Source organism: Gymnoscopelus braueri (genome assembly GCF_963280865.1).
Source record: "Gymnoscopelus braueri genome assembly, chromosome: 17".
Classification (NCBI taxonomy): Eukaryota; Metazoa; Chordata; class Actinopteri; order Myctophiformes; family Myctophidae; genus Gymnoscopelus; species Gymnoscopelus braueri.
The window spans coordinates 23,899,579-23,926,879 of record NC_137617.1 but is presented as its reverse complement, the minus strand read 5'-3'; the positions used below and the strand labels follow the sequence as shown (position 1 = coordinate 23,926,879).

Here is a 27,301-nt window from a genome sequence, read left to right as displayed (position 1 = left end):
AATTCCACGGCGGAAATGACTTGCACGCTTTGGAGCTGCAGTTTCCGTCGTCCGAGGGCGTTTCAATCAAAAAATCCCATTGCCAGGAGGGACGTAGGCAACGCTGAGATTGGCTACTGGTAGTCAGGCAACTGTTTACAGAGTTTATGGTTTACACCGATTTCTTCCCATAGAGTTAGGTTTCTTCCATGGTTTTTACACCTAGAGAGTGTGTACTGTAAAGCTATGACGTGAGGGTAACTTCAATCATTGTAAACCGTACCTCACAAATTGCAAACTGTAGTAAAGTATTCAATCAACCAATCAAAAGTCATAGATCTTAAAGATACAATATTAGTCTAATGAAAACCTCTACCACTGTACAAAGTTGCTGATCCATATTTTATATAAAATATTTGGAAATATTGGCTCCTCGTGTCCGATACATTCTTAACTTATTATCACATTATCAGTGGTGTAAATAAGTACATTTACTCAAGTACTGCACTTAAGTAAAAAACATTTGAGGTATTTTTAATCCACTACAATTATTTGAAAACTTTAGTTACAAGTTACTTTGTAGATTTGGATTATTATTACAAAACATACATTACCCACTTCAACCCTATATATATTTTGGCCATTTGAAAATAGCCAATCTACAAGCTCACAATGCGTCACGATGCGACACATTGTGAGCTTGTAGATCTGCTATTTTCAAAAGATGTTTTATACATTTTGAAATGGGACAGTCACATTGAGTACTTTTACATGTGGTACTTTTAAGTATATTTTGATACCAATATTTTGTAATTTTACTCAAGTACATTTTGACTTCTACTTTGTTTGTAACAGAGTATATCTACGTTGCTGTATAGGATACTTTTACTTAAGTTACCAGTGAATACGAGTACTTTCCCCACCACTGATCACATTGTTTCATTATAATTGCTCTAAACGGAGCACACGAAGCAGTTGCCTTGACAACCAAAAAGTGCCCAATCATAACGCGACCATCCGTCCTGGCCATGGGATAAGGAGGGCGTACTCTTTCAATCTGCTCCAGAGGTTTTTTTGGGTGGTGGCTGCCTCCTGTTTTACAAGTTTGGAATTCCACCAAGAGAGGGGCGACAGGGATATTTCACAACAGCGCGTTTTAAACACTTTCATCCGTAAACCCGAGGCCTTGTTATCGCTTGTTGCCCCCTGTTTGGGAAAATAGCTTCACACCAACAAAAAGAGTGGTTTTAGTTGAGCTAAGCTAACTAGAGAAGGGGCTGTTGGGTTGTAGCTGGCTTGCTAGCGAGAGAGAGAGAGAGAGAGGCGTCCAATGCAGGCCATCAAGTGTGTGGTGGTGGGGGACGGGTAAGTTGCACTATTGTTTATATCTAGGAAATGCCACTGCTAACTACAACACTACCTTAGTTAAATTAAATTAAAATTAAGTTCGTGCAGTTTTTGGCATTTTTTTGGGGCATTGATTTGCTCAAGTCTAGTTGACGATACTAGTTGTGTTGCGGCAGGCTAGTTAACATGCTAACGTTAACTATTGACAACTGTTGTGGCTCCAGCTGGTCAGTCAGTCAGTCACAGCACACTGTTAGATACTTATTAGCAAGCTAGCTTTCCGCATTCCTTGCGTTTGGAAGGGTCACAAGCATTTTATAGATTCTCCTACTTAACTACTAAAGACACATGTTATTATCTCACGTGTTTGCATCAGAGTAACTCGTTAATTCAGTATGCTGCCGAATGTTTAAGCCTTTTAAAACATTCTACAATAAATGCCATTTTGTCGCATTTGTTTTAAGTTGACAGATATCACAACGATACTGACTAAAATGTCACTTTCATTCATTTCCAGTTCAGAGACTGAAAACTGGACCTAGCAACACCATCACTAACATTTCTTACCCTTCCCATCGCCCTTCCTCAATGCCCATAAATCCTCTTTATCTGTTTTAATGGCGTGTGTGTGTGTATATATGTGTGTGTGTGTGTGTGTGTGTGTGTATATATATATATATATATATATATAATTTATTTTAAGCTACTCATATACATTTTTCTAAATCCCTTAAAGTCTGCCATACCAGCCCTGACGAAAAACAAAATGCCAGATGTCGAAAATAATAATGAGGTTACAGTTGTTATCAGCAAGCTTCTGTGCTTTATTTATCATTGTGTATTAAAAATAACATGTATTCCCTCTCTTCCCCCAGAGCGGTTGGTAAAACATGCCTGCTCATCAGCTACACTACCAATGCATTCCCTGGGGAATACATCCCCACAGTGTAAGTAACACACACACAGACCCTTGCTGACTCTGAGAGCCCTCTTCTTGCGTTCAAGTACGTTTCTTGAGCAGTTGTCCTCTGAATGACTGATGTAAGGAGTTAGTCAGCATGTGGAATGATGCCAGGTTTGAGCTTTTAGTGCTCGACTCCCTAGTCCCTACTGTCCCACTTGAACGCCCTTTTCTGTTTGCAATCATCTGTGTTGAACTTGTGTTATTCATCAGCCAGAATGAAAGATGGTTGGTAGTTTTTAACGTTCCGTTTCCTTCCCTGTAGCTTCGACAACTACTCTGCCAATGTAATGGTGGATGGAAAACCAGTCAACCTAGGCCTATGGGATACAGCTGGACAGGAGGACTATGACAGGCTCAGACCACTGTCTTACCCACAGACGGTATTGACACACATACACACAAAAGATCTACACGCTTACACAAAACACAAATAATAGTTGGTGTCAGACAAATGCCTTAGGCACAGATAGAATCTATAGCATCTATTATCTCTCACAGACACAAACAAACACACACTTAAATAATGGCTTCTTCCAGGCCACTGTTTAACATTGAACCAAACCAGCCAGACAGACAATGCATGAACACCATTTGCTTGAGAATGCCACTTTTCGGATTGAACTGGAGTTATTCATGAGCCACAGTATATGATGGCTAAGGGACAGAGTCTATGGTGCACTCAGTGGAGAGTGGAGCCTTGTGTCCACAGCACCTATACAATGTCTAGAGGAAGTGAAAGGGGACTCTGTTCGCTTTCTTTGTCTTCACAACACACTGAGCTCTGTGCTCTTAACCATCAGCCAGTGGCATACAGGGAAGTGAAAGGAGCCAGTCCCCATTTAGCGACTAGACTTGATACGTTTTCAACCAAATTGTCTGGAATTATTTTTGCTGTCATTTGCACTTTATTGTTGTGTCTGCACGCAAAGACTAAATGCTAAAAACAATGTACATATCAAACCATTTACATGGCATTTTATGATGAGCTTCAATGCTATGGCTTGAGAAATTATTCTGTCCATTACTTTTTTTGGTTTATCGAATAAACAAAAAGTGTTTTTTATTCTCTTTTTTTAATACATCAACAAATCGATTAAGTTATTTTATTCTTTGTCCCACGGCGGTATCATGCAAAAAATTGAAAATAGCGGGTCTTGATTGTGATCTAAGCTCACAATGCTGCTGGTAGATCGAATGATGTTCTGATGATGTTCTGATGTCATTTAACAAAGATTCACAGTCTTCTGTTAGCCATTACATCTTCAAATAACAAATGTATGGTTCTGCCTCCCGCAGGATGTGTTCCTGATCTGTTTCTCTCTAGTGAGTCCCGCCTCCTTTGAAAACGTCCGTGCCAAGGTGAGAATAGCTTTGCTTTTCATCAGCGTTCATATTCTGTGCATTTTGAAAAGGCATGCTTAGTTCTTGGGTACTGGGGTTAAATTCACTTGGCTGTCCAGGTCTTTTTGTTTTGGGTATGGTCCGAGGAAGAGGCTTGAAGTGTTACCTAATAAATTCTGTAGTACTGTATTGGTGTGGATTTTCTTCTCTTTTTTTAAACTATTTGTTTTGTTTCATACCATAACATTTCAGAGAAAATATTCAGCACTTGCCTCTGACTATACTATCCATAGGCTCTAACTCTGTCCTCTCTCTTCTCTCGTCTGTCCCCAGTGGTACCCTGAGGTGAGACACCACTGCCCCAACACGCCCATTATCCTGGTGGGCACCAAGCTGGATCTGAGGGACGATAAGGACACGATTGAAAAGCTCAGGGAGAAGAAGCTCTCCCCTATCACTTACCCTCAGGGCCTGGCCATGGCCAAAGAGATTGGTCCGTTCTAATTAATGCATTTAATTATGACTAATTGCAATATTTCTATATTATTTACTTAAAACACATGAAGTTTGTTTTTTCTTTTTTTTATATTGCAAATTGATTATTTCCGTCCAGGTTGTCAACATTTTATTGGACTGCTATCACTTTGTCTCTATTTTTCAATCAAAGTAAACGTATTACCATTTTTTTAACCCATTAGGAGCAGTGAAGTACCTGGAATGCTCAGCCTTGACACAGCGCGGCCTTAAGACAGTTTTCGATGAAGCCATCAGGGCCGTCCTGTGCCCGCCACCCGTGAAGAGGAAGAAGAGGAAGTGCTTACTGTTGTAAAGTGGTAGGCACATTTAACGGAGAGGAGAAAGTCCATGTCTTCAGTCTGAGCTCATCTATTCAGAGGAGGAAGGCTGACAGTGCAGTTACCTTGGGTCTCTAGTCAAGCCTCTAGTCTCTAATCCTTATTTCCCCAAATGCTCCTGATTGTCAAGCTCTTGAAAACATTGTTTAGGTTTAAGCAACACTATAATAGATGTACCACCTCTGATAATTCAAGTGGATTTATAATAGTTTTGCTTACATCTATACAATTTATTTCAGATCAACACAGTGAATTAAGTAGGGCCTTGGGGGGGCTAGTGTCTTAAGAGAAAGAGGGAGGATTCAACAAAAGCATATGCATCCATATGTCATTTTGTTTCTCTCTGGTATTTTAATAAGTACTACTTATTCTTTTTTTTAAATCATAAAATGACCCTAGAATTAACTCTCCTACTCTAAGAGAAAGATGTCACCTTTCCCAACACACTAAGAAATTCCTGCTGCCTTCGTAAAAATGTTACTTTTTGTTTCGTTTCAAGTTTTTTTGAGGGGGTAGATTAAACTAAACACTCTTGCTTTCAATTCATTTTCCCCCAATTTTTCTCGAGAGCCCATTTTGCTTTTGTTTACAAACTGTAGAGTTGAGGCGTTGCCAAAATGCAGTTAACAGCCTTCGGTTTGTGGTCACTCCATGTACACTAAATGTATAAATGATATTGTTCCTTTTGAGGGTTTTTTGTTTTGTTCAGATATGACCATCATTTTGTGATCTTGAAAGAATGGTTTTAACCATCTGTGAAGAATTTTTTAACAAACTCTAATATGGCTCTAAACAAGTGTTGTAGTAGTAGCTGCTAAGTCCTGTAATGATTATTCCAGCGGAAGAAAAATCTAGAGCACAACTCATGCTTGTTGAAGTGCATTTTTGTCATCATCCAGTACAGTCAGAGCAATGGCTTTACAGTAGTACACTAGATATTAAATGTGCAATGCCTATAATTTTATCTGTTAATCAGTGAAAAGCTTTGTAAACAAATCTTGACTATCTCTGTGCCCATCCTGTCTCATTCTGTTAAGGTGAAACACATAGTATTTTACATTGAATGTCAGGTGTTGCGTAGGTGCGCGGAAGTCTAATGGTGAAATTCCTACTCGGAGCAAAGTCAAAGGCTTACCAACTTCCTGGTTTCTGTTTCTGTACATACGTTTAATTACCAGAGGTGAATGGATGCTGCATCGTCAGCCAGAAATCTTAACACTCCAATGTTATGTTGTAATGTTAAATGTTGCGTGAACCCGCATTTTTCCATTCCTGTAAACATTTTATCAACATAGGCATGTCGTGTGTTTGGACAGCGGTTACCAGTGAATACGAGGGACTCGCGAGTCACAATCATGTTGGAGAAATTATGACACATGGAGAGGTTGAAATGTCACCTCTTCCATCATGGGAACACTAAGTACAGTATCTTTCTCCTACAAAAGGGATGGGAAAGATTAGTGAGAAAGGTGGTTAACATCTATCATGGTGGCACGTCCCTTGTAACCACTGGTAACCACTCTCTAACATTCCATGGCAGGCTTGGTTGGTAGCCGAGGCCATGTTTTAAGTTTCATACAAAACTCCAGTTTGAAGAATTCTGGTGTTTGCTACCTGGGCATTTAGGCTTTTTGACCCAATATACCAAGTCTCTTATTGCTATCATGACAGTATGTAATTGTAACCATGCCATTTGTGACCACATCTATATGACTGTATTTCACTAAATCTGAGCAAATGTATTATCATTCAGAGGTTTTAACTGACTACAATGTCTTTGTCTGTTCCAGCATACTGTACTTAAAGCAGTGATATTCCCAAGTCCATGTTTTTTTTTTATAGTTTTGAAAAGAGCAGTGATCAAAATGCATAGATGGTCTGAAGAACCATTGTAACTACTTTATTTTAGCAGTGTTTTTGGCACAATGAAAAGTACACACTTGATTTATCTTCTCGCTAAATGTGGTTTTATTTTTGACATAATATAGTAGTAATCTGCTGATGTTTTTTTTTTAAGCAAATAAATTCATTTAAAATTACTCTTGTTTCAAGTGTATAGTATGGTCTCAAAGTGTATAATTCAAGGCAGTAGTGTTTTTTATAGGTAAATAAAATGGGAGTAAGGCACAGATTTTACAAGCAATCCCTTTATCCATTATGGGATGCCACAATTCCATTCACTTTTGAAGTAGCACTGCTCTCTCAATCACATCCTTTATACTTCATCTTGCGTCTGTATGTACAATAACTGAACCAGAGTTGAGGAATGTTTCAGCCACACACCTTCCAGTGCCCAGAGGCAGTGCTAAGGCCTGCTGCTGGAGCCTGGCTGTGTGGGAAGCCATGAGGATCAGCAGGCCAGTGAGTACTGGCCTCAGGACATAGGAGACCAGCCGTAGGACGTGCTGACGAGCTACTGTAGGTGCTCGGGCCCCACTGGTCTCAGCCAGGGCCTGGTAGTACATTTATTATGTACAGACTCAAGGGGGACATAAAGCATAATCACACAGTGACCATTTACTCTTACTTAGTCATACTCAAATATGATGCAAAAGCAAAATGTCCCTTGTGTGAAAATTATGGTCATTGCAGCCTGCAGGACAATATTGAAATGTAGAATAGCATGACTGTGGGCAAAAACAAAGAAAGCACACAGACATTCATGTAGCCTATGTGCACAAGCACACTTTGTACACAAATGTATGTATGTATGTATACCCTATACCACATCACAATTATTTTAAATCGGAGCCACCAGAGTACTAACAATCATCAAACCACCCAAGAGGCCCTGGTTGAACTTGATGATTACATCTGCTCTCTGGCCACAGAATATCCCACGTCACAAGAAGATATTTGGCTTTCATAACCTTAATACTGATTTATACTCTATGCGTAAAACTGCTAGGGAATTAATGACCATGAAGAACCTGAATGTTTTAAAAACTTAACTAGACCAAAGTGGTTCAGCAATCTACCCTAGATTTTGAGATATTCTGTGTGCAAGAGTCAAGACAAGTAGACATTTGGGTCTAGGGGTGGCGCTAGAGTTAAGGCCACATGGGGTCACACCAAAATAAATGATTTTATTCAGTTTGAAAACTTGAAACGGGACATTTCCGCGTAATGACTACTTTTACTTTTGGTACTTTAAGTACATGTTGATGCCAGTACTTTTTGAGTATTTTTACATTGTGGTAGTATTGATACTTTTATTTAAGTAAACAAATTGCGAGTCCGAACGCTACTCGCGTTTGGTTGGATCTATCTATCCATGGTTCACATGACGCTTGACAGTCATGTTTCAGGGCTAGGTTGGATCGACAGTCCTACTAAACATTCTGGGTTGGGCAGGGGCAAATATTTCACAGGAATCAGCCGACCTTTGGAGTCGACACACTCAACACAAGCGCTGTAAACAAACAGCTCTGAATAGAATCTCACAGTCTGCGGCGGGGCAGCCATAGCCATGGCTGACAGCCCTGTTTTTATCGGGCAAGCTGAAGTTGAAAGCCTGTTGCACTACAAAGATCTCGTTCCTCGTCTGGAGGCAGCTTTGGGGACATTTTCAAAAAGGGACAGTGCATTAGTGATCCAGCCTGTACGCAGCACTGTTCCTCTACAGAAATATAATGGGTAAGTTATTCCACTTTAAACTCGTCATCATTCTCGAGAGACACAACATAGTGCAGTTGTATGCAAAAAGTATTGATTTGCATGCATTAAATCACGGATTGACAGATTTTTGGGGCTGATGCCAGCATACATGGAGCAGGAAGGAATCTTGTGCACAAAGATGGTGTGCTTTTACAGTCGGCCAGTCGGGTCTACTTTGCCATCCACACAGTCAACTGTACTCGTCTTTGATGCAGAACATGGGGATGTAAAAGCTGTGAGTATGATGATGGGTGAAATTTTTAACACACGAAAATATGATGCAAGCAAAACATGACTGTAACAATGTTACAGTCATTCAGAATTCATGTTTGATTAAGTTTGTATAACTGCTGCAAGGATTTGGGGGTCTAATGCTTAATCATCAGTTAGCAGAAATAATTGTATGTTATAGGGATAGTCAGAGTGGGAGTAGCCTTGATACTAGCCTTGATATAAGACTCATATATTATATGACAGTCATATCATTATGACCGATGTCTTGATCCATGGCTAAGTGTGGGAGTGTTTATAAATTGATGCTGGATGTTGAAGTGTTCATCTGCTAATTTTCTGTAGTGGTCCCAGTAAGTAATACTTAACAACAAAGTATACTTGCATTTCACATGACATGGTTAAGTTGATGTAGCTTAGTTGCAAGAGCAACTTGACAGAGATTCACGTTGTAGACACTCCTATTGACTGACTATACCTCTAACACAGGGGTCTTCCACGTTTTTCAGGCCAAGACCCCCATAGCTAAGAGAGAGATGAAGCAGGGACCCCCACCACATATTGGATTCATGTTAAATGTGTGTTTTCAGACATTTAACCAATTAAACCCTCAATACATTGTAAACTTGACCTTTGGCTCGGTACTTGGTCTGCTCTATTTTCCCTGTACACCAAACCTCTTAGCTGAAAACAGCCGATCTACAATTTCCGGCTAATGTTCCCCCCCAGAATAGGGATGCAAGGGTCCAAGTGGTTCATGTAAAAATTACAAATTAAAGACCCTATCACACAAAGATTTGGCGGCCCCCCTGCGACTCCAAGCGGGCACAACCCCAAAACATCAAGACTTTACTGAGTATGTTCATACACTATCCAGAACATGCTGTTCTATTTTACAAATCATTATACATTTATAATTTTGATAAATGCATACTGATATTGTGCATATTATTATTTGGTCGTTAATAGGCATTTGCATAAATAGCACACTCATGAAATCTTACTGTATCTAACTATCTATCCATCTGCAGGTTATCAATGGAGAAGTTATCACTGCCATGAGGACAGCAGCCGTTTCGGCCATCTCTGCAAAAGTAAACTATAATAAACTTAACTACCGTTTCTCAAACATACTCGCCCAGTATCTTTGTATGCAGCATGTGATAGCGGCTGTCCCTGCACCTCTGCACACTAACATTTCAAAACTTATCAACTTCTTGCAGTTACTGATGCCAGCTGGAGCTTCGGTGCTCACCATCCTAGGAACAGGCCATCAGGCCATCAGTCACTATAAAGTCTTCACAGAACTCTTTACTTTTAAAGAGGTACGGTTATAGAAAATATAGCCGAGGCACAAACATGGGCTGGATATGTACTGTACTGTACTACAGTGACTATTTGACGACTTCTCCATAGGTGCGCATCTGGAACATAAGAAGGGAGAGTGCAGAGAGGTTTAGGAGGTCTGTCGGTGGGCCTGTGACTGTGTGTGACACAGTGGAGGAGGCAGTTGGGGGAGCAGATGTCATAGTAACTGTAACCCGCGCCACTGACCCGGTCCTTTTTGGTCGGTGGGTCAAACCAGGAGCCCATGTGGCGGGTGAGAATGCATAATTTCATCACATATGTATGCTTTCACAAATACACACGTACATCATGCATGTGCGCTTGCATGTACCAGGCTAGCTTGCATGTGTAACCATCTGGAATCGAGCCTGGGTCCACCGTTGACTTCTGGTCTTCAGGCAGGGCTACTCTGGTACTCTTGCAAGAGCCTTGCACACCATTGCTGGGTTCCACTCTCCCTCTCCCTCCATGGCTGAATCATCCTATTCCCTTCACTCTGTCTGTCTCTCTCTCTCTCTTCCCATGTGACTGGACAGCTGTGGGAGCCTGCCGTCCAGACTGGCGGGAACTGGACGATGAGTTGATGAGGGGGGCGGTGGTGTACGTGGACAGTAAGGAGGGGGCGGTGGCTGAGTCTGGAGATGTCATCCTCTCTGGGGTGAGAATTGTTTTTATTTTTTTGTTATTCAAATGTAACAAATATAAACTGAAAACACATTTAGAGAATCACCATATACAAAAGAGAAATGTGTCAGTCAGTGTTATTTAAGTTTTTTTTAATAAAAACATATTATAACTCTTCTGTTATTCTGTTTCACTTAAAAGTGTGAAGTGTTTTGCACAAGCACATCAACACACACCATGAATGACAATACATCTGGTGTGTGTTGATGTGGTTGTGTTGTGTTTTGTCTGTCTTGTTGGAAGATTTGAATGAAAGAGAAGAAAGTGTAACAAATACATAAGAAAAAGAAAAGTGTGATGTGCATTAAGAGAGATTTTGTTAAATTGTGTGTGTGTGTGTGTGTGTGTGTGCATTTTCCAGGCTGAGGTGTTTGCAGAGCTTGGAGAGGTTCTTAATGGAGCTAGACCTGCCCACAGAGAGAGGACAACTGTATTCAAATCCCTTGGTGAGACATTTATTATACTCCACCCCAGTGGCTTGTCCTTCCAATTACACCTTCCTTTGTACAGTTAATTCACATGTAGAGGTGTAATTACTTTCATAGTATTCTAGACTTAAAACATACACCTCTGGTTTTATGTGTTTGCTTAACCACATGGACTCAAGTGACCTAGGTCTAGGCAAAGATTCAGTGAAAATAGCAGATCGGTGCATTGTGAGCTTATAGATCGGCAAAGTGATTTGGTGTACAGAGGGGGAAAAGGAGAGGACCAATTACAGACCCCTGGGGGACCCCGGTTAATGAAGTATATAGGGTTTTTAAAAAAGTCTAAATCGTCTCTTCTTTCTTATTTTCTTTTACAAAAGGGATGGCGGTGGAGGATGCAGTGTCAGCAAAGCTGGTGTTGGACCAATGGAAGAACAAAACCAAACTTTGAAAGAGTCAGCCAATATCATTGAGTGGCTTTGGGTATTTGGTACAGTCGTATTACGGAGTATAAATTAGACATTAGATTGAAATTGTTTGTTTCTCTTGAGAGTTCATGAGTCAAGGAAACATTTGACACAGTGAAAATAATTTAGTTGGTCGGTGCTATCCATAAAATATTTGAATCGTATTTTGTACCAGCCTTCAAGTGGTTTCACTGCAGTCAGCAGTTCATTAAGAATGTGTAGGATTACATTAAACTCTGGTTTAGTTATTGTACACATAAGCAAGATCAAGTAAGTAAGGATGTGATTGACAGAGGAGTACTTCAAAGGTTAATGGAATTGGTGGCCTATTTTTAATGCATTTTAAAGTAATTTAAATCAAAGATGGGATATTCTTCACTGGTGCCAAAACTACAGTGGAACAAGTATTCCCCCTTGTGGTGAGAACTGAAATGGCATTTCATGGCACTTATGACATGTTTGTGTAAATAGACAGCACCAAATGCAATTAATATGCTCATTGGTTTATAAATCTTGTTACATTTACGTCGATGTGGATTTTCTTCTGATCTACCATTTGGTATAATTGTTTCTACAGTATAGCTACCATTTTGCCTCATTATCCAGTAGGTTAAGTCGATACCAACGGTTTTAACAACGGTTTTGCAGTTTTCCCTTTCCTCTTCTATGATAGCCCATACATTATACAAGTATACTGCTGTATTGTTTTTTACTGGCATTTACTTCTCACTATAAAATTCAGGAGTTAAAACCTAAAAAAAATGCCATGTTTATTTCAAATTTGTTAATAAATGAGACAAAAGAGAAATGTAACAAAAAAACTGGTTTATTCACAGAACAGCAGTACATAATTTGAAAACGGATAAAGTGACCACTGTCTATGTCTTGAAGTAATAAAAAAAAAGGGGAATATAATCCGTTCTGATTGTCCCTTTCAAAGAGACAACTTCATCGTTGTGTAAGGCAATTACACAAGCAGTCTTTCAATGGACATTTGCACAGCCTGAATCTGAGGCTTGAGCTGTGAGCCCTCCTTGATGGTGACTGAAGTAGCGATGACAGGCCGTGACACCCCGCAAGCACGACCCAGGGCTTGCTTGGAGCGGACAAACACATAGGGGACGTTCTTGTCCTCACACAGCAGTGGCAAATGGAGAATGATCTCCAGGGGTTCTGCATCAGCAGCCATCACAATGAACTCAGAGATGCCTCTGTTCAGGGTTTTAGTGGCTGTGGAACACAAGAGGACACCAGCATGGTTAGGATATAAAGTGTCTAAAGCTGTACACACTAGGTCTGCAACTAGCCATTATTTTCTTCTGACAAAACGATTATCCACTGAAGTGTTAAGTTATACTTTATCGCACAACTGCATCATACAAAAAAGGGAAAATAGCAGATCTACAAGCTCACAACACATTGCCATGCAAGCTTGCATATGTGCTATTTTCACTATTTTTGAAAATTTGACTTTTTGAAACTTTTCACCTATGACATGTCCAAAGCAGGGATTGGTTATTAATAATAGATATGTTTAATAATCAATTAAATCGATAAACTAATAGCCCCCTACATTAATTTCATGTTATATTATTTATGGCTTGGAGTAATAGCAAAACATAGAATGTAGGCCCATTTCATATTATGCTAGCATCACATGGGAATTTTTACGCCAGCTCTTTAACCCACATGTTTCAATCTAGCCATGCTATTAATAGAATGAATGCACTTCATTTTGAAGATGGGTAAACAGTTTTATACCCTGTTGAAATTAAATCGCGTTGCTCACCTTCATTGGCTCCCTTCCTCAGCTGTTTATAGTTGGACGCCTGCTGCACGAGGTCCAGGATGGTCTTAGACAGGGTAGCGTCGGCCAGCGGGTAGGCCTTGGGGTTCACTTCAGACTCAGTCTGAAAGTTTACACAAAAGTCGAATTACTTTTAAAACGTGAGATGGCTGTCTACAACAAACACGTTAGAACAACAACCCAAACCGAAAGTACTTTAAGATACCTAGGCTAGGAGCTTCGCTAGCATTAGTAGCCGGGTTCCATGGGGTTAGCTTGTTAGCTCCTACGTCAACTCACCATGATTGCGGCTTCGGTGTTCAAGATGTTCTGTCCTCTCGGCGAAATGCTTCACGGAGGACTATGTGCCTTCACTGGAGAGAGAGAGTGAAACTAACACAAGCTGGAATACTGAGAGAATAGAGAAACGGACCCCCAAAAAAATTTAATAACTGTTTATACTTTATAGATTTTACGAGTTGTAGAGCATGTAGGTAAGATGCAAGGCAACTGAGCAGTAGACGCGTGTGTGAAACGTTCTTGGAACACATGCGTGTTGAGCTCCCCCAGGCTTCTTCTTATTGGACGATTCAGTTTGCCCCGCCCCCATACTTTGTGTGTACCGCCCTCTACCGTACCGGAGTGTGCAGTTTAAAAGGAAGTCATAACCCCGTAATAAAAAAGTAATATGATCCATTGATTCCGTTCCCAGCAGTCTTTACAGACAAACAATAAAAAAAAAAACAACTCATACTATTGTTTAAAATGTCATGCTACAAACATGAAAAGTTGTCATAACAGACCAGCCTATGTCAGGAAATATATTGTCTGTTTTTGGTTTGTCAGTATTGGTTAATGCAGTTATTCTCTCTGGGTCTGCTGACAGACCATTATTTGTTAGGCTAGTTATTTCAATCAAATGCGTAATTAAATACAACTCTTCCACACATGGTTCTCAGAGTCGGGTCCTCGAGACTCCAGTGACCCTCAGGGTTCCTCAGGGGTAAGAGCCTTTGATAAGAGCCTTTAATTCAAAGCTAGCTCACCATTATTTAGCTTGATAGAAAGCTTTATTGTCACATGAAATGCATAATTGAACAAAATATTGTTCCACTGGCTTACTATAATCTAAAACTACTCCTAGTTAAATGAATGCTAAAATACTATAATACTAAAAACACCACTAAAAAACTAAATCACAGTTCATCATAATGAGATATTGCACAGCGAGGAGTCCTCAGCAGCATAAGGAGAAAGGTTAGGGGATATTGCACTTCACTTTCACTAGAGTTCACAAGTCTGATGTCTTGGGGAAAGAAACTCTTGCAAAATTGCAGCATGACGCTTGCATTTGAGACATCACTATTATCAGTGTTGTGTGTAAATGAAATGTTTTTGTGGTTTTGTTTTGTTTTGTTTCGTTTGTTTACACATTATCTTTGCTAATGATATGTTGGATTTATGTGCATGTATTTAGCCTGTAGTAGCCTAACTCAGAGGACCCCCTGTTGAAGACCCATGCTTTATGTTGCTGTTCCAAATGGACCCTTTACATGTCTGTAACTGTGGGGGCTGGGGGTCCTTAAAACGTTTGACAACCACTGTACACGACTATGTTTCTCCTCGTCGCAAAGGGGCGCACGCGTTCGCGTCAAACCCGCCAATAAAGGCAACGAGGAAGACTTCAGCGTGCTTGGAATTCTGGGTAGGACGTTCAGGTCAGCCATATTGTTTTATCGTCCTGGCTGAAGGAGAGAAGAGGGGATATGAAGGGTGTTCGGGGAATAAGTCAACTATCGGTAAGGAATAAACATTACATATTAACACAAAGGAACGGTTCCGTCCAATAACAGTCCGCTGTTCGAAACTCTGACATTTTCGTTGCTTTTAAAACGTGTCCCCAACCAGCTCTGATGTCATACACGAATCTAGACGTCACATACACACACCTTGTTGTCCTCAACACCAGGTTCACTCAAATAAATCTAATATTAATCTAACTGGTTATTTATTATCTGACGCAAGGTAGAAATAGGGAATGTTTCTGTAGTCAGAGGGTACATTTGGTCATTCTTTAAAACCCCAGTACTAGGCTACATAACTCATCCGTGATGTCATGCTATTTAATTTAACCATTTGATGGCTCGTTGACTGTCAAAGATCCTCATCCATCTGACCGCCGACCACCGTCAGTCACATAGTGTCAACAATGTACAGATAACAGGTAGCAGTGGTGGAAGAAGTACTTACATGTTTTACTTGATTAAATAGCAATAATGCAATGTAGAAATACTAAAATAATAAGTAAAAGTCCGGAATAAAAAATATACTTGGCTATTTTCAAATAGACAACGTTTAAATAGGGTTTAAGTGGTTAATGTATGTTGTAATAATCTAAATCTACGTAACAACTAAGTAACAACTAGTAACTAAAGTTTTCAAATCATTGTAATGGAGTAAAAGTACAATAATGATGCAGTGGAATAGAAGTAAAAGTATAGAAAAATGGAAAAACTCCAGTAAAGTAAAAAATCTTCAAAATTGTACTTGTAAAAATTAGTACAAGTACAGTACTTGAGTAAATATACTTAGTTACTTACACCACTGACAGGTAGTTATGTAATCTTACTCGTATTCGTAGCCAGGTGTTTTCAGCATACAGTCACTGCAAACTTTAGTTACGTGCACAGCTGCATTTCCCCCCTCAGAAAACAACATTGGAATTGGGTGACTGGAACAAATACGATGCCATTCCTAGTTTAGCATGTAACAAATTCCATGGCGTGATTATAGTATCTATGTTTTGCCCGGGATGAGCTTCAGCAATGGGTGAGGACACAGATGGGGTTAGCTTTGTAATATACACGAGAAGTCTTGTCTGTGAAGGACCAACCATTCAGTTTCCATGAACTTGAGCCAGTATTATTAAACTTCCAGTTCCAGGACAGAATGGGCTTGAATTAACCATCAGGGGTTGACAGTAACGGTTGCCCGACTGCCCGTGGCAAGTAAATAAAACGTTTGGGCAAGTGGTGTTTGCTTTCAGGTTGCCCGACTTCATTGAGTCTTCATTAAATATTGGCTATTTATGAAGAACAAGTTTTTCCACAATTTTGTAATGGACAAATAACCCTTCGGGCAAGTGGGCATGACCTTTGGGCAAGTAGAATATGACTTGTACTTGCCCGACAGGCAAGTGCCTCTTGAGACCTTAAGTGTCAACCCCTTAAATAATCATTCCTGACCTCAGCCTGGAACTGACTGAGGAGATACACTTTCTAGGAAGGCTGGCTACTTACTTACTCTGATACATGTCATGGTGTTTTCTTATTAGCACACAGTTGATATTGAACATTGACACAGTGTCAATATACAATATCATCACATTATCTCTAAACACCCTTAATTACATCTAAGCAATGTATATTATATTTGAAAGATGGAAAGTGAATAAGTATATTCAATTCAATATCTTGAACTCTTCATATAATTTATTAAAATATATCTTATTGGTGGAGTTCAATATAATTTAAATATATAATGAGTATTTTCAAGAACATATTAAAGCAGGCATCAGATTGTTAATCTGCAGCATTGTTGTCATTGATTTCGTCTCACCGACACTCACACTGGCCTTAGTGTTGGTCTGCAGTCCCCTTTGCTATGACATAGGGCTGGGCAATATGACTTCAAATCAATATCATGATTATGTCAAACTTTTGCCTCGATTACTATTAATGAAGGATTTTTTTAATATAGTGAAAAAAGAAGATCTACAAGCTCACAAAGTGTGGCGATGTGAATCGCAATGTGAACTTGTAGATCAGCTATTTTCACTATCTTTTGTACAATTGTGTGACAACGAAGTATAGTAGAGGTTTAAGTGGTTAATCAGACTTATTCATTTGGTCAATTACTGTATAAAAAAGATGAGAGAGAGACAAAGCAGGGGCCCCCACTACATATGTATTTGATTAGCTAGCCTACATGAGCAAGATTAAGTTGGTTATTGGCTCAAAATAACGAGTTTCTAAGTATTTTTGGTTAATTGCCTAGCTAGACCTAGGGCTGTCACGATTATGATATTTCACTTGAAGATGAATTGTCGTACAAATAAATGCGATTAACGATTTAATTGTGTGGCTTTTAGGCCAGATATGACCAAAGAAAAACTTAAATACACAAAGAAATGACTGATAATGACCGATACCAATAATCAAAATAAATAATGTATTATGGCCAAAATAGTGAAAATACGCCATATTTTACACTCAAACTTTGTTACAAAATAGTGGAAATAGTCGATCTACAAACTCACAACGTGTCCCAACGCGACACGTTGTGAGCTTGTATATCTGCTATTTCCACTATTTTTAGAAAATGATAAAAAATGTATGACTCTGCTTTCTCAACATGGATTATGATGATTATGCAAAATAATTGCGACTATCTCAAATAATTGCGATTAAACGATTATGTAATAATTGGTGACAGGCCTACCCAGCCCTACTATGACGTTCCACCTATGTATCTTATGTTTTCTTTCAGAGGAGGCTTTATGCGGCCCAGGCTGCCCGTAAGGTTGAGGTCGCCGACCATGTAAAGTTTGATCTGCAGGAAGCGCAGGTCAGTGGGTGTTGACTTCTCTCTCTTCTCCACAGAGACGCTGCTATGCGGCTACCAGCAAAGGCCAGTCCCTTATCCAGCCCCTATCTGGCCTCAAACTCGGAGCTGCCCACTCCTGCCAGGATGTCCATGTATGTGTGGGGAATAGTGGAGAAGGGCTGGGCCGGGAAAGGAAGGGATGTTGGGTTTGATTGTGTGGGTGTGTGTGGCCTGAGAATAAGGATGCCGTTTTTGTTGCCTTATTCAAAAACACGACTACAGTATGTGTGTTGGACTGGTGCTTTGGCCATTTAACAATTTCAGATACGTTCAGTGTATCTATCTGTAGAGTGAGGTTACATTCCTAGATCCCTATGATACTACTATTAACTGGTTGAGAGATCAAGTGCCGTGATAATATTGCAATGATCGTGCAATTTAATAGAGAAGTTGTAGGAAAAGAGTCTTAAGTTGTCATTAAATACACACACTTTCTCTCTAGGTGACCAAACTGCCAAGTGGGCTGGTGATCACTTCTTTGGAGAACTATTCCCCTGTCTCCAAGATTGGGGTGTTTGTCGGAGCCGGCTGTCGCTATGAGACCCCTGAAAACCTGGGGGTTACTCACCTCCTGCGATTGGCTGCCAGCCTGGTAAGATTCCTAATACAATTCCCTGTTTTCATCACATTTGCTGGAAAATCATAAATAGTTTAAAAAAATAAAGTAAAATAAATAAACCCCTCTAAAATTAAATATTTCATTATTTAACAAACATTTTCATGAGTCAGGTTGTCTTCAACAATCATTTTTTTCGTAGTCTGAAAGTTTTCTGTTTGAAAGTTGAATGCAATTTGTGTCCGAGCTGCCTATTGACCAATGTTGGCACTTTTATTCCTTTTATCCCCCCCAGACAACCAAAGGGGCTTCAGCCTTCAGAATCTGTCGTGGCGTTGAGGCAGTGGGAGGCAGCATGAGGTTAGTATTTCTGTTCAGCTCAACCTATATGGTCTGGTCACCTTGAACCAGTGTACAACAAACAAAAAAACTCTTGAGTCACGATGTAGAATAAACACAAGTACATTTCAGAGGACTATGAAATGGTGATAGTCGGTCCAAGCACAAACCTGTTAATGTGTGCGTATGCTTAAGCTTAACGTATGTGTGTTTTCACCCTGCAGTGTGACAGCATCCAGAGAGAACATGGTCTACTCTGTAGACTGTTTGAGAGATGACATGTGAGTTCAAGGATAATGACTTTTCTTTCTGACAAAGTATTACACATACAACCTTTTTGTTGACATTTTTGATTTGAAGACAATACATACAGTTCCAAGTGCAAACCAGGCATTTTTCTCTTTTCAAAAGCATCATAGGAGACAGACAAGCCAGTCTCCATAGCGGACAACATTTCCTCCTCTGCCCACCTTCCCATTCATTTATTTATTTATGTCTCTTAATTATAATTTTTTTCTTTGCAAGTTATTATGTTGTGAATGTAAAGTAAAATCTTCCTTCCTTACAGTGATACAGTGATGGAGCTCCTGATCAATGTGACCACAGCACCAGAGTTCAGGTCATGGGAAGTGTCAGATCTCACCCCCAGGGTGAAGATGGACAAGGCCCTGGCTGCTCAAAGCCCACAGAATGGTCTGCGTTAATTCATTCTCTAGCATTCATTTTCCTGACAATTAGTATACAGTCCAATTCTGTAAAAGGTTTAAAAGTCATATAATTGAAGGTTAATTCATGGTTTCCGTTTTTATTTCATTTTATGTTTCACTCCGTACATGGCTTATATAGCTTGTGAAATCAAAACACTATACTTCATATTCTTCTGATGTCTCTCCTCCAGCTGTGATCGAAAGTCTGCATGGAGCTGCCTACAAGAACGCACTCTCTAACTCCCTGTATTGTCCAGACCACATGGTCGGCAACATCCATTCTGAGCAGGTGAGACGCCTTAGATCTTCACCACTGCATAAATGTAGTTTTAACTACATTGTCAATAGTACTTCAGTATGTTTTTGTATCTTTGTGATGCCTACATTGTAATGTCTGCATTCTTCCCCAGATGCACCAATTTGTCCAGAACAATTTCACAAGCTCGAGAATGGCTCTTGTTGGACTTGGTAAGGGGTTGTTACTACCAGCATCTGACTCTATTGGATGTTTACTTGCTGAAATAAGCCGAACAATTACCTACTAAACCTCTGATGAATGGTGATGACAGAATCATCTACCAAGTGTAGTAGCGCTGCTGGAATTTGGAGGGACAGCGAGTGCATTTTCCGGCAGCGGCAGCTTCCGCGGAGCTGCCGGGGGCGCCAGCTTTGGGAGTGTGCTGCGTTTGTGTAACGCAGTCCCCACCAATATTATTTACGATTCTGTGCCTATCGGTACATAACTCGGACGGCGCTTAGTCGACTAGTAGACCATCGGCCGGTCGTCGCGGGCACTCGCGCCTGGAGGCGCTCGGGCGCGACTCCTTGGCCTCAAGGTCTACTGAGTCGGCGCGCCTCCGCCATGGTCCAAAACTATACTTTATCGGCGGAAAAAATAAGTTGACTGCGGCTCCTCCACCGGCAGTTCCGCGACTGCCGCTCCTCCACCGGCAGTTCCGCGGCAGTTCCGCTCCACCGCCGGCAGTCACTGCCGGGAGCTGCCGCTCCTCCACCGGCAGTTCCGCGGCAGTTCCGCTGCCGCTGCCGGAGAATGCACTCGCTCCTTCTGGGAATTTGTCTGTGACAGTTACACAAAGATATATGGATGCTCATGTTAAGACAACAGTATGACAACTGCAGATGGCAAGGCCTTCTGTACAATAGATAATACAGCAGAGAGAGACTTAAAAAAAAGAAGTAACTTTAAATGCATGAAACTACTAAGGTAGCTCATTACTTTTATATGAAAGCGGTATGTAATTAATTACACATCGAAAGTAACTTCCTCAACAGTGGTAATAAATTACAGATTTTGTTTTCTCATCCAGGTGTGGACCATGCTGTGCTGAGGCAGGTGGGAGAGCAGTTCCTCAACATCCGCAGTGGGCTTGGAACCACCGGGGCGATGTCCCAGTACCGTGGAGGTGAGCACAGTGATGCCACATACAGACCACATGTTTAGATGACTGTCACTATCACCATAAACTAATCAACAGGTACCACTACTGATAAGCACACAATAATTTGTCCCACCATTTCTACCACATTTACCAGTTTCAAACCGGAAGGAGTGGTGAAAAGTTGAGAATATTTTAACTTTTAATCGCATCTAAAAAATGCGCGCAACGGCGGCGCAAGGGAAGAGTACATGTACCATCGGAACACAAAGGTTTTGCTGTTGATGCGTTTCTAGCAACGCTTCTCTGTGTGATTGTCCCCTAAGAGGTGAAAAAACAGATACAGCATCTATTCCAGTTGTAATTTAATACCACCAACATATGTTAGTATAAGTATGTTTGTATGTGTCAGATTTGTATGTTAATACAAATTTGACACAGACTAGCTAGAGTGTTACTGGATTATTGCACACTGCTTTCTTTTCCTCTGTCTCTCCAGCTCTCTGTCTCTCAATTAAAAGGGGCTTTATTATACATTGCCAAAGCAAAGGGGTCTATGGTGGTCCTGAGAAGATGCAGTGTAGACGATAGCGGCTAGCTAGTCGGACTCTAGCCAAGGTTCTGACCTACACAAGAATGCTAGGAATGGCACTTGATATCACATGGGCAGACCACGTCAGAAACGTCCATGAAACGTCATGGACATGGTCAGGGTCAGGGAGAGAAGAATGAGGCTAGCAGGGTACTGTGTCAGGCAAAAGGAACGGGTAGCGAGCAAACTGACACAGTGGGAGCCAACACAAGGCACTGCTAGGATGGAAAAGAGGCGCACCACCTACATAGACACATTGTGACCGCGGAGCTAGCAATACTGCAGAGCTCAAGACCCTCTGTTGCTATACAGACAGGAGGGAGTGGAGAGCCTATTCAGGAGTCCTGAGTTGGTATTGGCTAGTCTGCACTCTTTTTTTTGGGCTAATTTTCCAAATGTTGTATTCCATTGGACATCCTTCTCCTGTCACAACTGCTCACAAATCTTACTGTTGTGTTTGCACATTGTTGTACTGTTTTTTTTGTGTCATCTGTGGGAAGTATTTGTCTCATGTCTTGGTATAGTTGGTGGTTAGAAAGTGTTGCTCAGTTTCCACCATGTTCCACCATTCCACCAAATAGCATTCCATTTGGCTCTGGTTTTGGGTTAATACTACAATATGTGTTAGATATCTTTCTTTTTGTTTTGTTATAATTTGGTTTAGTCCAGTGGGATTTCTTTCTGGTGGCTCTGCTTGTGTTTGTGTGGCTGAGGGGGCATCTCTGTAGAGTTTCTCTGTAGATGAGGGTTTTGTTATGGAGTCTCTCTCTCTCTAGGTCTCCTTTTCTCTGTCTCCCTATCTCTCTATCTCTATGTCTTGGTCTTTGTGTGTGTTTACACATGTACAGTATGTGCTTCTACCTCCTACGAGTCTCTTTCTCAACTATTTCCTCGGTCGCATCTCTCCAGGTGAGGTGCGTCAGCAGAGCTCCAACAGTCTGGTCCACTCTGTGGTGGTTAGCCAATCGGCAATCGTAGGGTCCCCGGAGGCCCTGGCCTTCAGCGTGCTGCAGCACATCTTGGGGGCCGGCCCCCACGTCAAGAGGGGCTCCAACACCACTAGCAAACTCATCCAGGCCGTCTCCAAGGCAACCAGTGACCCGTTTGACGTGAGTGGCCGGCAGTTGGGGATTTTCATACGCTACCCTCTGTTGAAGTTGACACATAGCTTAATGTCACAGCCAGGGGCTGGACTTGGAGGGAAATAGAGTTAATGCCATTTCCACAAAGCCTTATTATTTATTTATTTACTAGGGCATCCATTTTTGATAACCTCATTAGTCCCGCAGGGGAAATTCAGTTTTCAGCTTCACTCAGCTGATAGCCACCCAGTTGGTTTTGATGAGATTCTAAATTTATATGAACTTTGGTAGTGCAAACCTATGCATTTAAGTTTTATTTTTCATATGTGGAATAAAAAGTCATTCTGATAGTGAAGGTAACCTTATGGTTTTCCAATTTCTTGTCTGTTCTGTGCAGGTCTCTGCTTTCAATGCAAACTACTCTGACTCTGGTCTGTTTGGAGTCTACACGATCTGCCAATATGCTGTAGCCGGTGATGTGAGTATTCCACTGTTCTAAGTCTAGACTGGCTCCATTGATGTGCAACTTATTTCTCATTTACACATAAGGGAAATTTCTCTTTTTGTTTATTCATCACAATCAAACAGAAATATGGTGCCCTACATAGCCTTCTCCTCCACACAGGCAGGTAGCTTTTTACGGTATGATTTCACTACTAGCTTGCACCCATATGGTGAAAAGGCAAGCTCCACCCCTGCCTGGTATCCTGATCTAAATGAGTCCCTGATGAGATTCATTAATTCATTCAACCTTTATTTAAGATTCTCTGAGAGATCATTGAGGGAGACCCTCATTTACAATGATGCTGAGATTACACACATATAAATAACATAAGAACAGCAATGAAGTTGACAACAAACAGTTAAAACAGTTGCATGTTCACAGCAATCAGTTAAAACCGTTTCATACAGGTAATGCACGGTTATTATATCAATTCCTAAAATGGCCAATATATGCTAGGGTATTCCGTTTAAGCTCTTGTTGCAAGAGGTTCCAAGACGCAGTCTTTCCCAGTTCCGAACTGGCAAAAGGAACCAGAAGGACTAGCCAATCGCTGGAGCGAGTTAGAATGTGACTAGGTTTCTGACGTAGCATGGAAGAGATATAAGGTGTTAATTTTCCAACCAGAGCTTTATTAATAAAGAGGTGCCAATGATTATTGCGCCTCTCCGTCAGAGAAGACTAGCCCACCTAGCCCAGGGCACAGTGATGAGTGTTGTAGCTGTCACCAGTAATAAACCTCAGAGCTGAGTGATAAATTGAGTCTAGGCTTGAGTGTGGCAGCGGCTGCATGACGGTAGATTATATATATAATAGATTATATTATATATAGAGATGGTTGAAATAAGAACCTGCTGGACTGGAGGTGAGAAGAACCATTGCCAAATGCTGACTGACCTGTCCATGGTCTCCTGTTTGTCTCCAGGTGATCAAAGCTGCTGTGGCCCAGGTGAAAGCTGTTGCTGATGGTGCAGTCACTGCTGCTGACCTCACCCAGGCCAAGTATGAAAACTCCACACACATTTATTTAGCGTTGTGCTGTACTGTATGTGGTTTACAGTACACATTGCTGTTAGGTGATTTGTGTGATCCGTCATTTGTTGGATGTTTTGATCCCAAAACCACTTTTTAGTTGTTTGAGTTGTTTTGTATTTTGCCATTTCTTTGCATTCGTTGGTGATGTAATTTCACTAAATTTAAAGGGTTATTTTGCTTTTAATATAGTTTCTTCTGAACCTTTCCCTTGATGTGAAATTATCTGAATCAATTGTCATTTTGATTCACATGTTTTTCTCTTGCCTTTGATAGGTTCTGATGTTTAATTAGCATTATGTTGATGTGTTTCTCCCACCGCTTGTGAAATCTGTATTTTCATATTCTGACTCTGATTCATGTTTACTGCTGTATGTGTTTGCTATTTTCCCTGTGTGTCCCATTATGGAGCACTTTGGAAAGATGCTACATAAATGAAGGTTTATTAGGCTTCTGATCAGATGTTTTTTTATGTGTGTTGGTGCAGGAACAAGTTGAAGGCGCAGTATCTGATGTCTCTGGAGACCTCTGAAGGATTGATAGATGCTATGGGCTCCCAGGCCCTGTCTGGAGGAGTCTACCTCACTCCTGACGCAGTCACTAAGAGCATCGACAATGTCTCCCTCACTGATGTTGCCAATGTAAGCTTTCTCTCCTCTCTCTGCTTGTGGTTGCTTTAGTTTAGTTGAGTTTATTTGAAAAGTAATAACACATGTATAAATATTAGGGATGGATTTCAAGACTACTTATTTAGTAGTCTTTCAGTAGCCAGCCGATTAGAGAGACGTCAAACCGCCGTCGGGTGCGCAAATTATTGAGAAGTGTTAAAGGACCACCCCAACATAAAACACAAAAAAAGTTAGTTATCATTAGACCAACCACAGATTTCAGTCACAACCCAAGCAATCATAGGCTTCCCTGGACTTCTTGCTGGACATGCTGGCTTGTGATTCATACCCTCTGTTGTAAGATGGTGGGTTTGACCAGGTCAGATGACACTTACTTATTTAAGGATGGATTTGAGGTTTTTATTTTACTTTTTTAGGTTTAGTTTACAATGTATCACAGAATCCAAGTGATTAAAATCTGTGATACAATGTATAACAAAAAAACAACAATCGCTCACTTGGTAGGTGAGATAAAAAAGAAACACAAAATAGCTTGAATTCCTTGCTTTGGAGCAAGCATAATGTACATTATAAATAAAACTAGGGGTGTTCGATATTGTGATAACTATCGTCGAGACGATAGAATGTCCCCACGATATGCGTTTTCAGAGCTATCGTATCTATCGTCATAAAGTGAGTCACTCAGTCATAGAGTGTGCACTCACATTCTATGATTTGCAGTTCTATACCTTAATTTATACTTCTGTAGTACGACGGTTTCGTTCGCCAAAAATAGCAGATCTACAAGCTAACAACGCGTCTCAACCGCACGTCCGGACCGCATTGATTGCTTGAAGATCTGTTGTGTTCATCACACAGGCTCCCAAAGTCCCCGCCCCCTTTCTTCTTGGCAGCGAGGGGACCGTCGCTCTTGTCAGTCTGCACAACAGCAGTAATGGACGGAGAGTCAGGCTCATTTGGATATTCCAAAACCGACACGGTGCAAACTAAAGTTAATAGCAAAGTTTGCAATGTTCGAACGTCACTCGATATAACTTTTAACCAAACGTGGGTGAAACAGCCACGGTATCCCCGCATAAAGAGTGCACGCACGCACATGGATCGACGGACCTCGCGTACCGATTAAAAACAACAATTCGTACCTCGCTTACAAAAGCTTGTCAACACCATGAATTAACATTAGCTGGATGCATATGCATATCATTGATCCATTGTGTGACCTGCTAGTCTACTGTTACTAGGTAGGTAGGTGTAATAGGCTACTGTCAGCAGTGGTGGAAAAAGTACTTAAGTAAAAGTATCAGTACTGCAATGCAGAAATACTCACAAGCTCACAACGGGTCGCAGTGAGCTTGTAGATCGTCTATTTTCAAATAGCTGAAGTATATAGGGATAAAGTGGTTAATGCATGTTTTGTAATAATAATACAAATCTACAAAGTAACTAAATTGTAGTGGAGTAAAAGAACAATATTTGCCTCTGAGATGTAGTGGAGTAGAAGTAAAAGTACTGAAAATTTAAGATAATCCAGTAAAGTGAAAATTCCTCAAATTTGTACTTAAGTACATGTACTTAGTTACATTCCATCACTGACTGTCAGATGTTCTGTCTGAAGCAGTCTGTTACACTACTAACTCACCATCAAGCAGCCTACACTGAATGTCACATGATGCAACAGCTGGATAAAAAGCAGCATAACAAACTAATATTATATCTATATCTATCTATCGGCAGCATAAAACGAATATTATATCCATCTATCTATCTATCTGTATGGAGCCTGTCTGTCTGTGAACACATTAATTAATATAAGTAAATATGAACATTTTGTAGTTTTTCTTGTGTTAGTGTGCTGAATACCTTATCTTAATTCCTATTCTTTTCCAGGCTGCAAAGAAGTTTGTGACCGGCAAGAAATCCATGGCGTCCAGTGGCAACCTTGTAAAAACACCCTTCGTTGACGAGATCTAACCTTCTCCTTCCTTCCTGCCTCCCTCTACCACTCTATCCACCTGTCATTTTAAATGGCACAAGACAGAACGAAGTCTGACATTCTGTTCCATTTCAACAAACCATTGAAAGAGATACACTGGTCACTGATCTGTCATAATGCTCTTTTGTCAGAGAGGTTAAATGTCACCAGCACCACAAAAGTGGGTGTTTCTATTCGTACTATATTTTAGTGGACCCTTCCCTGGTGCGTTGAAATATCACGGTCCTCTCATTTGTCCTCTTGAACTGTATAGTTGATGTAAATTAATGAATAAAATTCTATCTACATTAGATCATTCTTGGTGTTTGGGGGTGTGTTGTGTAGTGTCTTTTTCATTCAGCCTATGTGAACTTTACTGTAGTAGAAGTGTTCTAAGAAAATGAATATATCAAGTGCAAGGCATAACAAGAGAGATCAAATAGTTAATTTGGTACAATACTAGGCTACATTCTGTGAATCTATAACTTTTTTTTAAACTGAATGTATTCTGCAGTATGTACTCTATCAATAGGCTGTGTACTAATGGTAAAAACAAATGTATTGTTTCAGCAGACAGCAGCTGAAATTACGTGCACCTCATTCTCGTTTTGATTCCTAATTTATGATTCGTGTTACAGCGGTGTTGCGCCCAAGGATGGCTGCTGATCGGCTATCTTCGGTGCGCGACACCGTCGTACGGCGAGGTATAGACCATGCTTGCTCTGTGCAAGGTTCACGGCGTT

At 40.6% G+C, this 27,301-nt stretch overlaps 4 protein-coding genes across 5 annotated transcripts; 3 read left to right on the top strand and 1 right to left on the bottom strand.

Moving 5' to 3' along the window:
- The first annotated feature begins 1,053 nt into the window (after window positions 1–1,053).
- rac1a (Rac family small GTPase 1a) lies at window positions 1,054–6,524 on the top strand. The gene is made up of 6 exons (XM_080454587.1): window positions 1,054–1,344; window positions 2,202–2,273; window positions 2,553–2,670; window positions 3,587–3,649; window positions 3,965–4,124; window positions 4,330–6,524. The coding sequence occupies exons 1-6, from the start codon at window positions 1,310–1,312 to the stop codon at window positions 4,458–4,460; spliced, it is 579 nt and encodes a 192-aa protein (XP_080310713.1). The 5' UTR covers window positions 1,054–1,309; the 3' UTR covers window positions 4,461–6,524.
- A 1,052-nt stretch (window positions 6,525–7,576) lies between these two features.
- Window positions 7,577–11,463, top strand: crym (crystallin, mu). Its single transcript, XM_080454899.1, has 8 exons — window positions 7,577–8,121; window positions 8,227–8,377; window positions 9,405–9,467; window positions 9,597–9,698; window positions 9,790–9,973; window positions 10,257–10,378; window positions 10,766–10,850; window positions 11,213–11,463. Exons 1-8 carry the CDS (start codon window positions 7,955–7,957, stop codon window positions 11,281–11,283), a joined length of 945 nt encoding a protein of 314 aa, XP_080311025.1. The 5' UTR covers window positions 7,577–7,954; the 3' UTR covers window positions 11,284–11,463.
- A 646-nt stretch (window positions 11,464–12,109) lies between these two features.
- On the bottom strand, window positions 12,110–13,622 carry LOC308104469 (NHP2-like protein 1). The gene is made up of 3 exons (XM_080454900.1): window positions 13,386–13,622; window positions 13,089–13,209; window positions 12,110–12,529 (listed from the first exon to the last, which is right to left on the bottom strand). Exons 1-3 carry the CDS (start codon window positions 13,386–13,388, stop codon window positions 12,267–12,269), a joined length of 387 nt encoding a protein of 128 aa, XP_080311026.1. The 5' UTR covers window positions 13,389–13,622; the 3' UTR covers window positions 12,110–12,266.
- A 1,139-nt stretch (window positions 13,623–14,761) lies between these two features.
- Window positions 14,762–26,876, top strand: uqcrc2b (ubiquinol-cytochrome c reductase core protein 2b). Of its 2 annotated transcripts, none has more exons than XM_080454693.1 (14): window positions 14,762–14,884; window positions 17,634–17,711; window positions 18,193–18,342; window positions 18,602–18,666; window positions 18,870–18,926; window positions 19,214–19,338; window positions 19,544–19,641; window positions 19,763–19,820; window positions 20,681–20,776; window positions 22,251–22,450; window positions 22,821–22,901; window positions 23,851–23,927; window positions 24,445–24,598; window positions 26,474–26,876. In XM_080454693.1, the coding sequence occupies exons 1-14, from the start codon at window positions 14,852–14,854 to the stop codon at window positions 26,555–26,557; spliced, it is 1,356 nt and encodes a 451-aa protein (XP_080310819.1). In that variant the 5' UTR covers window positions 14,762–14,851; the 3' UTR covers window positions 26,558–26,876. The 2 variants fall into 2 exon arrangements, with proteins under 2 accessions (XP_080310819.1, XP_080310818.1); XM_080454692.1 differs by lacking the exon at window positions 17,634–17,711 and adding an exon at window positions 17,747–17,842 and having other exon boundaries at window positions 14,780–14,884.
- Window positions 26,877–27,301: the final 425 nt, after the last annotated feature.

Bases quoted from the DNA above. Each gene is read 5' to 3' on its own strand.
- rac1a (XM_080454587.1), top strand. From the start codon at position 1,310: ATGCAGGCCATCAAGTGTGTGGTGGTGGGGGACGG. The intron at 2,671-3,586 runs GTATTGACACAC...TGCCTCCCGCAG, and splicing joins CACTGTCTTACCCACAGACG to GATGTGTTCCTGATCTGTTT. The intron at 4,125-4,329 runs GTCCGTTCTAAT...TTAACCCATTAG, and splicing joins GGCCATGGCCAAAGAGATTG to GAGCAGTGAAGTACCTGGAA.
- crym (XM_080454899.1), top strand. From the start codon at position 7,955: ATGGCTGACAGCCCTGTTTTTATCGGGCAAGCTGAAGTTGAAAGCCTG. The intron at 8,122-8,226 runs GTAAGTTATTCC...ACGGATTGACAG, and splicing joins CCTCTACAGAAATATAATGG to ATTTTTGGGGCTGATGCCAG. The intron at 9,974-10,256 runs GTGAGAATGCAT...GTGACTGGACAG, and splicing joins ACCAGGAGCCCATGTGGCGG to CTGTGGGAGCCTGCCGTCCA.
- uqcrc2b (XM_080454692.1), top strand. From the start codon at position 14,852: ATGAAGGGTGTTCGGGGAATAAGTCAACTATCG. The intron at 18,927-19,213 runs GTGAGTTCAAGG...CCTTCCTTACAG, and splicing joins GACTGTTTGAGAGATGACAT to TGATACAGTGATGGAGCTCC. The intron at 23,928-24,444 runs GTATGAAAACTC...GTGTTGGTGCAG, and splicing joins GCTGACCTCACCCAGGCCAA to GAACAAGTTGAAGGCGCAGT.
- LOC308104469 (XM_080454900.1), bottom strand. The intron at 12,530-13,088 runs GTGAGCAACGCG...TGTGTTCCACAG, and splicing joins GAGGAAGGGAGCCAATGAAG to CCACTAAAACCCTGAACAGA.